The sequence below is a fragment of the Xiphophorus hellerii genome, chromosome 19 (assembly GCF_003331165.1).
Source record: "Xiphophorus hellerii strain 12219 chromosome 19, Xiphophorus_hellerii-4.1, whole genome shotgun sequence".
NCBI classification, from domain to species: Eukaryota; Metazoa; Chordata; class Actinopteri; order Cyprinodontiformes; family Poeciliidae; genus Xiphophorus; species Xiphophorus hellerii.
Window position 1 is genome coordinate 15,512,526 of NC_045690.1, and position 16,264 is coordinate 15,528,789.

At 38.8% G+C, this 16,264-nt stretch overlaps 1 protein-coding gene across 1 annotated transcript; it reads left to right on the forward strand.

Annotated features, from left to right (window-relative positions):
* The first annotated feature begins 1,552 nt into the window (after window positions 1-1,552).
* On the forward strand, window positions 1,553-15,735 carry wdr43 (WD repeat domain 43). Its single transcript, XM_032547795.1, has 18 exons — window positions 1,553-1,793; window positions 3,445-3,579; window positions 3,846-3,967; window positions 6,260-6,380; window positions 6,498-6,616; window positions 7,959-8,061; window positions 8,148-8,212; window positions 8,537-8,696; window positions 9,395-9,481; window positions 9,593-9,718; window positions 9,805-9,954; window positions 10,058-10,144; window positions 10,231-10,262; window positions 10,357-10,420; window positions 10,505-10,618; window positions 11,512-11,581; window positions 14,847-14,905; window positions 15,000-15,735. The coding sequence occupies exons 1-18, from the start codon at window positions 1,587-1,589 to the stop codon at window positions 15,129-15,131; spliced, it is 1,953 nt and encodes a 650-aa protein (XP_032403686.1). The 5' UTR covers window positions 1,553-1,586; the 3' UTR covers window positions 15,132-15,735.
* The last annotated feature ends 529 nt before the right edge of the window (window positions 15,736-16,264 follow it).

The following is a 16,264-nucleotide window of genomic DNA, read 5'->3' on the forward strand; positions in this document are numbered from 1 at the left end:
AAGCACGTGTGACTAGCGTCATAAACAAGCGCCTGCAGCAGTACTTCAATCTTGCCTGCAGATGGCGGTATTTACTGAGAGGCTTTTTTTTTCCATTTTATCTTTATACATTTAAAATATTGTTCTAATTGATGTTATTCCAAAGATAAATTAATAATTATTAAACAAAATAATTCAATAGAAAATAGTTATTTCATTTCAGACGTCAATCTCACCGCCATATTTTGGCATTTTGAATTGATAGTTTTGCAAAACTGTTGAACTCTGTTTGTTGTGATAGGATGACATCAGCAGCGCAAGTCTCTTATTTTACATTGGAAAGTAAATCAATGAAATAATTGAGCATGTGTGCCAAAATCTACTTCTGTTACGATTTATTTTAGGTGCAGTCACAAATTTTGTAAGTAAGCAAAAATTATATACACCTTACCCTGTTGTAAGGTGTATAATAAGCATTACCTATTACAGTAGGTTATACACATTACCTACTACTGTAAGTATTCTGATTAGGAAAAGTTTTTGTTCTGCCAGAATTTGTTTTGTAATTATGCTATTTTTTGGTGTTAATTTTCTTCATTTTATTCTTTAAAATACCAGAATTTGCACTTAAAGTAATATTTATTTTTCCTGTATGATGATATTACTTTTGAATATTAGATGAGTTAGCACCAGAGAACCCTTTTAAAAAATACTATTTTATTTCTTGGACAGCTGAGTGAAAATATGTTAAAGTAATTCTTATTCGTTTACAATTGTGAGTATACTCTACCCACCGCTATCAATTCCTGACAGAGCTGCAATTTAGTCTGTTTAGACTTGCTCACCCAAACCTTTACACGTCTGAACTTTCTTCTGGGACTGATATCAGGGCTTTACTGTAAAACACTGGCTGTGTTGCTTAGCCACTTTGAAAATAGTTGGCAAATGATTGGAATCATTGTCTGTTTGGAAGCCCTTCTTTCTGATATCTTGAGATTTGGATGGCAGTTTCCCTATTTTATCACAAAATACAGCAATAGTCATTTGGCCAAAACGTTTCAGTTTTAGTTTGACCAGACAAGCCAGGACATGTCCTCAAAAATGCATTTTTTTCTTAGTTCAGATATTAGATGCTCTTCAATATCTTTAGTCACCTCCAGGCTCAACTCTTTGTTACTGACTCTTCATTAGTAAAGACATTGATGTAAATGATACGACTTATGAGAAATTGTTGAGCTTAATTTAGAGTCTGCTCTTGTTGAAAGCTATTTATCTATTATACTTGTGGTGGGGTGTTCTTATATGTTTTTATGTGAGCAAAATGTGAAAATCTGCAACGTAATTTTGCTGTGCATTGTTTCTTTGAGATAGCGTTGAATGATAATAAAATAAATTTTAAATCTTCAGCCTCGAATGCCACTAACAATATGGCGGACGTGTTTACGTCTCATTTCCTATGTGGGTTGAATTCTGTGGGTTGAACACTGTTTGTTGTCTAGCAGCAGCCAATGAGAAGTCGGAACCCGTGACGCGTTAGTGCGCATGTCCTATCACGGTCACACGTGGTTTGTGTAAGCACGTAGCAGACCCAAATTAGCGCTGCAGAAATGGCGACGGACGGTGTTAGCCTCTCGCTGAAGCTCCCGTGCGTTTTTTCACCCAAATCGCGACAGTACTTAGCCGTGTGTGCCCAGGATGGCAGACTTCGGGTCTGGAACACGGACAGTAAAACCCTTCACCAAGAATATGTGCCTTCAGCCCATTTAAGCGCCACCTGTACGTGCGTAGCTTGGGGACCATGCCGGACAGTGAAGGTAGGAGAGCCCGCTGTTAGCTGCTGCAGCTAGGCAGGCCTAAGAGACTTAAATTGGTGTTTACTTCACCCCAAATCATGAAGTAAGCGACTTGTTGTTTAGATAAAGCGAATACAAAGATTGAGAGTTGGCATCGGTGTTACTCCAGACAGTTTATATGTTATAGCTGGAGCAAGGGTGCTTCAACTCGACTAGCTGCGCAAACGCACATGTTACTCCACATGGTAGTCACAAAAACCATGGACATCGTCTTGTTACAATTTTACAGTTTAACCTTCTTCTAAAGGTTATGAGACTATAACAGACTTCTATTTGTTATTCAATACTTTGTTTTTATGTTGTTAATTATATAAAATCGTTATTAGAGTCAGCATGAGGTGTTTATGAAGTGCGTGGGGCGCTTTCAAATGGTATACAGTAAAGTTTTGAAGCTTATTAATGTCAACTAATTGACATTAAGTTTATCTGTTGTTAATAATGCCTGGGATAAGATGAGGTGGAAGTAGAGGATCTGGAAAGTGATAGGAAGATTTTCCGAAACCTCTATGATGCGTGTAAATTTAGGATGCTTAAATCGATCCTAAATCATAAATGATAGAAGATAGCTATATTGATTGTGTAAATGATTGTAAAAAATTGTCAGTCTCTATTTGCATGTTGTGCCCACTTGTTGCCTTACCCAGTAGAGAAACCACCATAAGCCTGGATTTAATAATTGTCAGTTTATTCCTGTTTGTGGTTTAGTATCATTGATTATGAATTGTTGAGAAAAATATTTAAATCTCACAGAAGAACTTGGATTTTATATTACACCCTGTTTCCATTCATTGTGGTTCTGATCTCAGTGGATGTAAGTTAACTCTTATGAAGTGACAGATTTTTGAGCTGGGGGTAAATCACAAAAAAATCCAGAGGAACCGCCTAGAATTAAATGTGATCAATCAGAGTAACATTACATTTCCTTACAATAGATTGAAGTAAATCACTTCTAATACTTATTGTGGGTAAAAACATTATGTAGGGTTTCTGTAAAACATTCCTTATCAAACTACAAAAGGATAAAATGATGAAGAGGTGAAACTGCCAGTACCCAAAATAATTTTTCTGGATATAATATGGCTTACCTGAAACTTTCTAGTTTTAAATAAAAATCATCCAGAACGTTATGTATATATTATATATATATATATATATATATATATATATATATATTTATAAATTTAAATTCCGTATTTGTGATGTACATTTGTATTTAAAAGAAACATTCCAAAATGTGTGTGTGAAGTACTAGATTGACCAAAGGGACAATCTAGTATATAGATAGTCTATATACTATATACAATCTAGTATATAGATAGTCTATATACTATATACAATCTAGTATATAGATAGTATGTATATAGATATCAAATATACCAATATAGATTGGTATATTTGATAAACCAATATTCTTTGGTTTATCAAAACCAAAGAATATTCACTCCAGAATGCTGACTGACTTCTTGGTCAGGTGTGTTTGGTAATGTAAATTATAAGTCAACATTTTGTTTTTATTTTTCTCTCTTTATTGGTGCAAAAATGACCTGAGAATTTAAACACAAGTTGCTGTGATTTGGAGACAATCTCTTTCTTGTTACAAATCTGCTTTTAGGAGGGGCCTCAGAGGAAGAAGAGGAAATCAGAGGCAGCCCAGGTGGAGGAGAAGGCTGATCTGTTGGCTATGGGCACAGCAGCTGGAACTGTCCTCATCTACAGTACAGCGAAGGGATCCCTGCACTGCACTCTGGTAAACACAGAAATTATTCTGTACTACAATGTTAGTCCAAGCTGTAACCTGAAGCGTTGATATGTCTGACCTTGCAGAATTCTCCACTGAAAGCTTGCATGTTTACTGTAGAAAACTGCACTGTTTAAAAAGATAAATGCAGGAGAAATTTTTAGACTGATATAAGCTCAGTTTCTGTTTCTGTACAGACTGTGTAAATTGTCTGTCTTTTGGCATCCTCTAAAATATTTTTCGGACTTTAAATCCTTAATACTTTTCCCTGGTAGGACGGAGGTCACAGTGGAGGAGTGAACTGTGTCCACTGGCATCCAGAAGACAGCTTGTTATACAGCGGCTCAGACGACACAAACATCGTGGAGTGGGACCTGCAGACCGGGAAGACACGGAGGTCAGTGGCTGCTCCTCCTTTTGAGATGCAGTACCTTCAGGGTGAAGACGGTGGGAGAGGAGAGCTGACTCAGTAGAAAATATATAGTTGGAGAAGATTCTGTTGATATATTTTTTAATTCATTATAAAATAAATTTTATTATAGAATTGCTCCGCTCATGGTAACAGCATGTTGAAGTAGCTCTGTTATGTTAAGTCTGGTTTGTTCTATCTGTAGACTTTTTTTTTTTAAGTCATTGCATGTTTGGGTAATTGTTCCCTCTGATTTGGGATCCTGTGCAGCTGGACGGATTTTTGCTCGTACATTGTTTGTTTCAGACATGATAACACATGACTGTGGCAACTGTGTGGTGTTTTTGCAATTGGGAGCATCTGATTAGCATCTCAGAAGCTCAGATAATGGCTGACTTACAACCCCAAATCCAACCAGAGTTGAAAAGGAGGCTTCATACACTGTAGATGCAGAGCAAAAAGAGGAGGAGGAAATTCAAACCATCTCTTCCATCGATCATAATGGACAAGGATCACATCCCTGAATAAACTGCATCACTCTCCTCGGCTTTCTAACCATACAGCCAGACAGAAATTTAAAGATAAGAAGCAAAAACAAAGGAGCTGGAATATCAGTGCTTGCGACAACTCATGGTGACATCCTGAACATGTTAATGTGGAATATTATCTCTGCTGCCTGGAAATTGAGCTGTTGCCATGTCACAACAGCCATGAGACTGTCATATACCAACTGTCCTCAGAGGTCTTCCTGATTTTTCTTTTTTTTTTTGTAACACTGACTGCTACTGGAGATTCTTCCTTCCCACAGCATCAACATCCACAGGGACTCTCTTAAGATGCCTGGATGATATAAGTTATAAGAATATTTTATTTAAATTTGGGATAAAGTATTTCTGAATTGAATTGTTATTGGGTGCTATTTATTTTTTCTGTATTCTACCTCAGTTCAAAATCTGCCCTTCTAGCATATTGACTCTGTTCAGCTAACATTTAAAAATATATATCAGAACGATTTGTTCCTGAAGTACGTTGGTGGATAAATCACTCTGAAAGTATAATTGAACTGCAGGACCAGGGTAGGAATCATTCACCGCTCCCTCCATTTCTTCTGGATCTACTAAGTTGTGTCTTCAAATGTGTTCAATGTGTGCAGCAAGATGTTGGAGACCTTCTATCACAGTGTTGTTGCCGGTGCCATCTTCTTTGCTGCTGTGTGTTGGGGAAGCAGCATCAGAGCCAGCGACTCTAATAGACTAGACAAAATCATCAGGAAAGCTGGCTCTGTACTGGGACTAAGGCTGGAGTCCCTGGAAACTGTGGTGGAGAGGAGGACATTGAAGAAGGTTCTGTCTATTATGGACAATAAACAGCACCCTCTCCACAACATAGTGGACAGACAGCAGAGCACCTTCTCACATAGGCTGCTCCAGCTCCGCTGTCGTAGGGACAGATACAGGAAATCCTTCCTCCCACATGCCATCTCACTGTACAATAAAAGCTAAATCACTGTTCTGCACTAATCAGTCTAATTTTGCACAACTGCACTGTGGCACACTTGCTGTACATATATTTACATATACATTCTGTTCTGCATTTTGAATCCTTGCAAGATCTACTCTAAGCTGCTTTTTATATTGACAGCATGTTATATTTTATTCTTATTTTATTTTGTCTACATTGCTACTCAGTGGTGGATGTTGTGTGTCTTGTCTCTATGCTGCTGTAACTGCGAAATAATTTCCCTGCTGGGATGAATAAAGTAATTCTATTCTATTCTAAGTTAAACTCATATAACTATATTGGCCATTTACAGATATTTGTGGAGAAAAAAGGAGTTAATTCTTTAGAGTTTTGGGATTTAAAACTACTTATTTTGTGAGGCACAAATAAAATCACCCACCCAGAAAAGTACCAAAAACAGGCAGCTGCTCACGGTTAATGTTTCTCGTCTCTCATGCTTTACTTGTACGGCAAAATCCTTACAGTTGCACTTCTCTAGTGGTGACTTTTTGTAAGTTTTAAGTTGCTACTGGAACAGAGTAGCTAGAAGGACACTGGTTGTTCTCTTAGAGTTATTTTCTGCTTCTAATTTGAGCAAAGAAAGTGTGATGAACGTAGATAGCTTCTGATGACATTTGTCTTTTTTTGCGGTAAAAATCAAGTGGAAAGTCAAAACTGCGTCTTAAACACTTGGATCAAAACTCACTGCCTGTGATAACTCCACCTCATTAATAAATCTCCTCCCTGTTTTTTCCTCTCTTTTTTTTCTCGTCCAAACAGTAAGTGGAAAGCAGACCGAGCAGCAGTGACCAGTTTATGCGTGAGCCCCGATGGGAAACTTCTGCTCTCGGCTGGACACGTGATCAAAATGTGGGATTTAGAGACGAAGGTGGTCTACAGGGTGAGTGTTCTCATTCTAAAGGTTTTATTTTATCTATAAAGTCTGTGCTGGAGCCTAGTGAGAATAATACGGTTCTGTCTTTTTGATGAGTTCTGCGGTGGGTTCTTCTCTTTGCAGAAATTCACAGGCCACTCCACAGCTGTAACGACCTTGCGATTTGCCACCACGCGGCCTCCCGACAGCAACGGCCTTTACTTCCTGTCAGGAGCAGCACACGATCGACTGCTCAGTGTTTGGTGAGTTAATGAGAACCTTGAATGCTTGAATTTGGGTTATGTTGGTAGATGTTCAGTAAATTTCAGGCTCTACCCTGGCCCACTGGGAAATATGCCGTGAGTTAGACTATTCTAACTCACCACAGTATAGTCCATGATGTTGGGAAGTTTTTGGGCTTTTGACCTTAAGACGACGTCAGAATAACAAACTGAGTTTCAAAATATTATATTTAGGAATCCAGATGACATACCTAACCACATTAAACCCTGAACCATCCCATCTTACCGAACTTCATTACAATTTGCTCAGTGAATGCGACAATCTACTGTTTTCCTCCTGAAAGCCAGAAGGATTTGATCCTCACCACGGCTATCTCACAACAACTTAAAAATGTTAAGGAGAAACTAGATCAATCTCAACAGGCAATTGGTTGTTGAGTCTGACAAAATATAGACTCTGAGCACAGAGCAATGACAATGGGAAACAATTGTTTCTCTTTAAAAAAAATTGCCTTTAGGGGTAACAGGTTGTGTATTTGGAATAAACAGTGAAAGTCACAGGTGACCTCTGAACCAGAAGAGGATGCTGACAAGCGTTCATGTAGTTTATCTGTAACCATCACTACGGCAAATGAGTGGATGAAGCTAACATCTGAAGCTCTCCACACTGAAGCAATGCAGTATTGACATTGCTTTGATATAGTGAGCACTTACACAGTCTTGTAAATTAACAAAATAGTGAGAAATGTTAGTGCTGGTTTGTGCAGGTATAATTTTCAAGGTATTAAATGCTTTAGGCTACATGCTTAAGCTCAACTATTTGCCTTCATATTATCTGGTCCAGAAGAAATAAGTGGATTTTGTTCTGTTGGTGCTGTGACCTTTACTCTTTCATTTATGGTATAGTAAATTTTTCCAGTACACAAGTTCTGCATTGTTGTACATGACCTATTTTATATTTTATCTTGTTTTTAGAAGTTTGCTTTACATTAGATAGAAACTCACTGATTCCATTCGTTTCTATTTTCAGTTCTAATGTGGCTATATGGAATCATGACCCAAAAACTGATGTAAATATGATTATGATTAACCTTTAGACTCCGGTTTTTAACCAGTAGCAGCAGAGATCAGATCAGTGAGCATAAAGTGGAACATCCATCAAGACTAATCTGGGTACAGAGCCCAGTTCCTGTGAAATGTGACCCAGCCTGGGGATCTTTTAAAAGTCAAAGCGTGAAACATTCATCGAAAGTCTATTGTCATCTCAAGTTTAATAGGATCAAGCTGGATATCACAGGTCAGCATGTTTTGATAAACGGCTGAATTAATAAATTGCTCCTGGCCGTGTGTGTCTGATGTCCAGGCAAGTACGAGAAGATGGCAAGGACAAAAACTCTGTGGTTTCCTTCACTTTGACGGATGAACCCCAACACGTCGACCTCATCACATCCAGCAGCAAGGAAGAGGTCGGAGCCTGGCATAATGCGTCTGCAAGGAATATATTGTTGTGTTTTCTGTTCACTCCTGACTTGCATGTTTTTATTCCCTGCAGGCTGTGAGGCTGGCAGTAGTGTGTAAGGACGGACAGCTGCATCTGTTTGAACACTTTTTAAATGGGTAAGTCCTGTTTCATCCTTTAAATGGTGGGAAAACCTGAAAGTGGTTAGAAGAAACATCTTAGTTCATATTAAATCTTATGTGCAAAAAAACCCTGGAATAATTTAAGGAGGCACATGTGAAAAGTGACTTAGAACTCAGTAAATTTTTATCTGCTCCAGCATTATTATAAAAAAGCCTGCTTAAGAGGGGAAATGTTATGGAGCTACATGGGTTAGCCTAACATTAAAAACGTAAAGATGATTTCAAAGTGTTGGATTTGTTCTCATTTAATCCTTGGGTCGTAGGAAATACCGCTAGATCTAACTTAAGATGTCCACACAGGCCTTGTAAGAAGCCGCTGTCACCATCGTGTTCGGTGCAGATGTCTGACACGAAGGAGTCCCCGATGCCGATCCCGCTGCTGGCCGCTGCCCTCGGAGCCGATCCGCGGTCGGTGCTGCTCGCATACGGCAACTATCTGCAACCCGTTATGGAGAACGCAGTAAGTGGATGTTTTTATCTGTCACAATTAAATGAAGTTTTTAATTGATTTTGGTAATGTGACTCCAGTTAGTGAACTGTGGTACAAATCCAGATGGCACTAAACCTTTGCCTCTGAAAGATGTAAATAAATGCTGGTTATTAGTGTTTTTCTAATTTTTTTTATAAAACATTTTTTGTAAATTTGTTTGTTTTGTGCATTTTACTTAGATTCCTTTTGGGCACATTGTTCAGAGAATAAAACATTTGAATGAAATTAAAATCATCTACCCATTTTTTCTACTTATCCAGAGTCTTGTCATTTTTTCTTATTTATTTGCATTCATAGATTTTTTTTCCTTGAACTTCACAGACCAAACCTTTGCAAAGAAATTTTATGATGACTGGGATTCAGTCACATGAAACTAAAACTGTTCCATCTGTTTTTGTAACTCCACTTTTTGTCTTTTCAGTGGAAGATATTCATTTTGATGCTATAATTTCACAGAAAAAAGTAAAAAAATCTCCGTAATGCATGTGTGTGCTGTTTGGTCAGATAAAAGAATTTACACAGAGGTTTAATAGAAATCACAATAGAAAACATCAAGACCTGCCACTCACTCTTTTTAGGAAGAGTTGTGATTACACCTCAATGTTTTTGTCTAAAACTCTGCTCTGGTGGTCTGATTACCTTCTTCTGTTATTCTTCCACCTACACAGGAGATCAACACGGCAGAGAGACATGTCTGTTTGGCTCGAGACCTTAAGACCAACCTGTCCCTTTCTATGGAGACCACTGTCTCTAAGGTAACCAGCCCTTATTTTTTTTCTTCTGTTTTTGATTTGAGGTAGAGAAAAGTTTTCAGCAGGTTATTGTTTCCAGATTCATAATCTGTTCACTAAATCCAACTTGTTCAGGTGAAAACTCCAATCGTCAACGCCAAGAGCAAAGTTTTGATTCCGGGGCTGCCCGGTCACAAAGCTCCAGTAGTGTCGGCTCCACAGGGAACGGAAAAGAGGAAAAAAGACGCAGGCAACAAAGAGGTAGGATCGTCACCACAGACACGGAGCATGTTAATGAGGAATCTTCTCTGCTTGGATTTACTGCATCCATGCATGTTTGTTTGCAGATGTCCATAGCGGAGCGGCTCGGTGAAATAGACCTTGAAGCATCTTCCAGCCAGAAAGGCGCTCCTAAAGCAACGGCCTCGCTGCAGACGGACAACTATGCGGTCCTGCTGATGCAGGGCTTGGAGAGCAAGGACGCCAACATCCTAAATGTACGTATTCAGACGTTTTCAACATGCTCATTAGTAATTAAACACCAGTCAGAGAGTTCAATGGTCAGTTAAGTAAAACAATATGTATTTTTTTTTCTTGCAGAAAGTTTTCCAGACCCGTAAAGAGGCGGAAATAAAAAAGACGGTTGCTCGATTACCGCTGCCTGCTGTCATACCGTTGGTTGAAGAGGTGAGAGCCACTAAGCTTCATTTGAACTCTAGAGACACAAACCTGCATCTCAGTAGCAGTAGTTACTCATCCTCTGTCTTTCACAGCTAACAACGAGGCTCCAGGGAAACCCTTTAGTGTAAGTTCAAGACATTTTCTCTGCAGCCTTTTCCCATTCATGACAAAGTCAAGGTCCTGTGATTTGACATAAAGCCTGTTGTTCCTTCCTGCAGGGCGTGTATGATGGTACGGTGGCTCAAGGCGGTCCTGGTGCACCACACATCATACCTGGCATCCGTAAGTCCATCTTTTCCTTCTCCTCTTCTTGACGTCTAAAGCCAGCAGCCATTAACACGTCACTGTTTCTGCCCTCTGATGCAGCTGCCGGACCTGGTTACCCAGCTGGGTGTCCTGTATCACATGATCGAGAGCAGAGTGAAGATGTTCCACAAACTGACAAAACTGCACGGGAAGCTGCATCTCCTAACAACCCAGGTAAGGGGACTAAAGTATTTTTAAGTCATGTTACATCTGACTCCTCAAAGAAAAGCATCAGTTGCTTTCAGTGATACCTGAAACATACATAAAATGTATACACAGCCAATCTGTGAGCTTTTCAAAATAACCTTTTTTTTATATATATTATTTATTAGCCAAACTGTGCAGAAACATACAGTGACTACAGCAGAACAACCTTATTTTTCTTTAGTTCTATGATTTGGTAATATTGGTAGATTATTATAATTTTTTTATTTATGTTTCTGATGGTTACATCACTGATTGACATTAATTAGCATTGCTAATCATGAATTATTCTTTCCCTTGCCATTTGGTTTATTGAGGTCAAGATGTCGAGAATCCAAGTCCTCCTCAATTTGCCCTTTTGACTCCAATATCCAGAAAATAGCTTTTGGTTTTGATTCATAAAAGAAATTGTTGAATTTTGCCTCTCCTTCACTTGCACCAAACATGTCAAAACCAATATTTTAAATCAATGAATTTCTCGATTTTTCTTTAAAGGATATTTTTTAAATGTCTGCTCCAAGGTCTAAATTGCAGCTCTATCCGTGCGTCAATCTGTTTTTCCTGTGACAAATGGACAGTAAAAATTAGAGCGGATAAACCAATTAACATATCAATTTATACTTTTGTTTTTATATTTTGATAGTTATTTGTTTGCAATTAATAACATGGGCTTAAATGTGAGTTTGATGGGCTTACACTCGTATGTAGAACGTCCCATATTTTTTCCTATCAGGAATCAGAAAATATAATCATAGTGTTTGTTGTGCATCAGAATGACTTTGCAAACCGAGATCTTCCGTTTCCTCAACCAGTCAGTTTCTGAAATAGTTTCTTAGTAATGCCTTCTCTCATTTGTCCACTAGGTGGCAGCAAACGACGACAGAAACGCTGTGTCAGATGTCGACCATACAGCTAAACTGGTGTATGAGGAAGGTTAGTGTGAAATCCAAGTGTGTTTTTCAGCTGTTTCCTTTTGTGCCTTTCTTTCTGAACAGTTCTCTCTCATCAAAACCTCCTTTCTGTAACTCAGGAGGATTCAAATGAAAACTTTATTTCAGGTGTAGTTCATCTGTTTTTTTTAGACACCAGCTTCTGACCTTTCATCATCCCGTAGTTGACTCAAAGACCTTAGACTCGTCCATCGTTCATGCAAACATGATTCTTGTTGCCTGGCAACCCAACCGTCCATGTCTCCTTTGAGTGGAGCAACAAGTCTGCGCTCTGTTGGCTCTCATTTCTCATTACCTTACTGTATGAAGTGCTTAATTGAACCACGTGGCAGGAGAAAACGAGCTTTGCTGAAATAATTAACCTGAGCCTAGAGTTCCTCTCCCGCTACACCTCCCACCACCACTGGTCCAGGATTTTAACAAAAAACTGCTAATGAAAGAAGCTGATGAGCAGGAAGAGGAAGTTTCTTTCCCCTTTGTATCACTGCTGCTGCTGCTGCTGCTGCACTGAGTTTATTATGAGTTCAGCATGGGAGCATGACAGGAAGCTTCGAGCCTTCCTGAGTGCTGAATCACTCAGTGAACTCAATTACTGTGGTTAAAATCCCCCCAAACTGAATTAATGATGAAAATCTGATTATCATGTAGATACAATTGCTACAATTAAAAATAGCCCCATTGTGAGATTAAATATCCAAATATTTGTGAAGTTAAAAAAATGAATTCATTCATTGACTTGACTGTAGTTGGGTTCTTCATTTTGCTGTCATCATTACCTTCATAAATGTAATGGCTGATAATTTCTGTTCATAAAAAAAGGTCCAAAAACAATTTCCTAAAATATAAAATTTGAAGCCAAAGATCTGATTCCTGAAGGGTTATAATGCTGTTTTAGTTTGTTTTTTTTCCATATTGACATTCCAAAGGAAATAGACTCAAACAGCCCTGATTCTCTTGTGTTGTTGCTCATAAGTTTAAACCTATCTGTTTGAATCTAAAGATTATAATCCCATAAATAGAGACAACTATCTGAATTGTGTACTATCTAGTAACATTGTTTCCTTCTGCAAGCTAAAAATCTGTGTAAAGGTTCTGTTTTATCAGTGGCTTTAGCCTGATATACATGCAAGGAGTCTGTATCAGATTAGATTTATAAAATAATTTCACTCTATAATAATGCTTGTATCTGAATCTGACTTTAAATACTTTCCCACATTGCCTTAAGTTTGTACAAACTTTAGTCAAAGCCATTTATTGATTCTTCTAATTAAAAGCTGCTTCATGATAACTCCAGTGTTCAATTTAAGGACGGCTTTCAGAGTCATGAAAGAGAGATAAAAAGAGCAACGTCTGAGATTTCTGTGTTTTCCTGTCTTAGATAATTATAGAAAATAAAACTAGAACAGGGAAACTTTAGATTATATTCTATGTCCTGTTCTCTGCATTGTAAATGTATGAAGGTTTTAAAACAAGCTTCTCCCACCAGTACACTGGTTTCATAGAGATCCTTATAGTTGCCTTATTATCAACTCTTTCTTTATCAGGATATAAATAAATCCAGAACTGTTTCTGTGCTGAGTTATTACACGGGTAACAGGAAGGATCTTACTTCTTTTGCTTTTTACCCCAAGCTGATTTATTTTTTCGTGTGTTGATCTCATCTATCAGCTTGTGTCCCTTCAGCTCCTTTCAGTCAACTCATGTCAGTAGTCTGCTTAGCCTTCAGTCCATTTGTAAAGCTCTGTCCTTTCAGCCAGCAGTCCACTCGTTTGGTCGTCCATCGAAGAGTCTGTCCATCTGTTTGTTAAGCCAGCAGTCTGCTGGTCCGTTGATTCAGTTCTTCAGTAGAGTAGGCATCCAACTGGCCCTCAGTCCTTAGGGTCATCCCGTTGGCCACTAATCTGTGGTGCATTAGTCAGTTCTGCTGTGCTTTGGGTCAGCTGTTCTTCCAATTCCTAATTCATCTGTCTACTCTGTCATCCATTGAGCCAACAGTACTCCCTCTCTCCTGCATGTTTTATTTTCATTGATTCAGCTATCTGTCCATTTCAGTCTTTCATTCATCTTTTTTTTAGATGCCCTGTTGCGACATCTGTCTGTCCATTCAGCCAGGGAATTAAATATGGACACTTGTAGGTTTTGTATTTATTTAAAGGCTGAGAACACTTTTTACATCAGCTGTAAATTTGCAGAAAGTCTACATTTGTTTAAACCAGGGGTCTTTAGTGCCCTTTTCCTGCAACTTTTGGATTCATCTCTGCTTTAGCACACCTGAAACAGAAGTCTGAATTACGTCCTTGGCATGTCAAAAAGTTTTGCAAAGGCCCGGTCACTAACTATTTATATGATTCAGGTGTGTTAAAGAATGGATGCATTCAAACGTTGTAACCCAGCAGGGTTTCCCCCAGAAAACCTGCTAATCCTGGTGGTAGCGGTGCTAAGGCAATCCACCAGCAGTTCAGTGTGTCTGTCTTAAAATATTTAAAAAGTTAAAAGAAATTTGAAGGCGCACAAGCTCAGTTTAATGCATCAACTACAAACCTAGCTTAATCCGCTTTTACTGTCCCTGTTACTGGTGCATAAAAAAAAAAACCTACATAAAATAAACAAAGCTTAGCCTGGCGGTGGGCAGCTAAAGCCTGGAGGCCCGCCAGACTATTAGGAAACCTGTTTAAACCAGCAGTCTGGTAAACAAAAGGGCCAAAAATAATTCTGATATTTCAGTCTGGAAACGTGTTTAAGTTTTCATTGAAGCTTAAGAGTTCATTTTTTTAAATTCAGTTACTTAAAAAAAAGCTAGAGTACTTATGTTTTTTGGTTTTTATTGGGGGGAGGTTTAGTCAGTTTGTCCTTGATTTTTATGTCATCTTTCTTTTTCCAGAGCAGTCATATCTTTATAGGCTGATACTGTTCTGTCTCCTCACTACTGTGGGGTAGCGGAGCAGTAACGGAGTGCATTTAAATCCCATGTAGTGGTAGTTTTACGTTTCTTCAGTAATGATAATGGCTACCTCCTTCTACAGTCTTGTCTCTGTTTATTGGGACCTAAAGCTGCAGAATATGCAGCAGCATCACTGTGTTGGCATCAAATAACAGCGTACTGTCATTACAAAATGGCCCGGCCACATTGAAATGCAAATGCTAACACTTTGAGCCCTTTTTTTTCTTCATGAGGGACGGCTGGTTTCCAGACATTCAGGATGAAAGCCCTGCAGCTCATTCACTTTCCTTTGTTTGCCCTTTTGCAGAGTCATCTGACGAAGAGGAGGCCTCTGGTGACGAAGCTTTTCCCAATGAAGACTCTGATGTAAGTTGAACTGACTCATCAAAACACCATTTTTCTATAATAGATTTTCAGATCATCCCTGAAATTATTTTCCTTCTTCTTCTTTCTGTCTCAGCACTGGGAAGAAGAGGAGGCAATGCAGGAAGACGAAGGTGATGAAGAAGATGAGGATCCAGACAGCAGAACGGAGCCCAAAGCGAACGGAGACGAAGACATGGAGCACGAAAATGAGAGTGAAGAAGAATGAGAACAAAACCATTTCAATGATCCACAAGGACCTGAAAGAGTTTATATATGAACTGTTGTTTTATTTTCAAACTTTTTGATTTTATTATCAGAATAAAAAATTAAGGGACACATTTCAGGTAGGCCTTCCCTGCCTCTCCACGTCGGCTCGGCCGCTAAGATCTCCAGCTTGTGGTTCTTCTCACCGACTGAGCAACGTTCAGTGAAACTACAACTGATGGAAATCCTCAACTGTTCTGCGCCAGCCTGCATCCCAGCTCCACATCCACCATCATAGAAAAGCTCGGCTGCTGCTCAGTTCGTTTTCTGCATTCCTAAATGTGTCCTTAATAAGTAAAGTATTAGAACATTGTTTGTTCATAGTAATATTAGTCTCTCTGACTGGTTTAATTTAACTCTCTGGAGCAAACACATGCAAGCTGAGCATCGGAGTGGAGCTGGGATGGAGACTAGCCTGGTTGTCAAGGATACAGGAGTTGGGACTGCAGGGTGAGACCATTCAGTCCCACACAGTGTAAATCTATATGTACAGTGAAGTGTTTGTACGAGCTCTTCCCTCTACACAAATCTTTGGAATTAAATGAACTTCTGTAAAGTCTCCTGAATGACATCTCTTTACTGTTTTTTTTTTTTTTTTTTTAAACATGTCCCATCTTAAACCGGTTTCTCTCCACTGCCTTCAGCTTCAACCCCCCAAAGCAGAGGACCAGCTTACTGAAACAAATCAGGACTTTTGTGCCGAGTCGGGTGGATAAACGAGGTTTGACTTTACCGTCTGAGGTTGTGTGTGTGTTTCAGAGGTGTTGCAGAGTGGCTGGTGAAATGGCTTGAGGTCAGAGTTCAGCAGATGACGATCCAGAAGTAGATGGTGTGTATGATGCAGTCAAGCAAAAGGACCAGGAATGTCTGATAAAATAAAACTTCCTTCCTGAAATGTACTGGATTTTGTAATCACCTTAAAAATTCTTGAACTGTCTCCAGCAATAGTGTGATAGAAACGTACAACCCCATTTTGCAAATGTCCAGTGTTTAAAAAGAGGTTTTTCTGTTTATTGTAAATTTAGTGAGCAGGTTTTGGTACATGACCTGACATGCCACACTGAATTGATAAATTATATTTTTAAGTCAACATAC

Coding starts and splice junctions, on each gene's coding strand:
- wdr43 (XM_032547795.1), top strand. CDS start 1,587: ATGGCGACGGACGGTGTTAGCCTCTCGCTGAAGCTCCCGTGCGTTTTT. Junction 6,617..7,958: donor GATCGACTGCTCAGTGTTTG/GTGAGTTAATGA, acceptor TCTGATGTCCAG/GCAAGTACGAGAAGATGGCA. Junction 8,213..8,536: donor TTTGAACACTTTTTAAATGG/GTAAGTCCTGTT, acceptor ATGTCCACACAG/GCCTTGTAAGAAGCCGCTGT.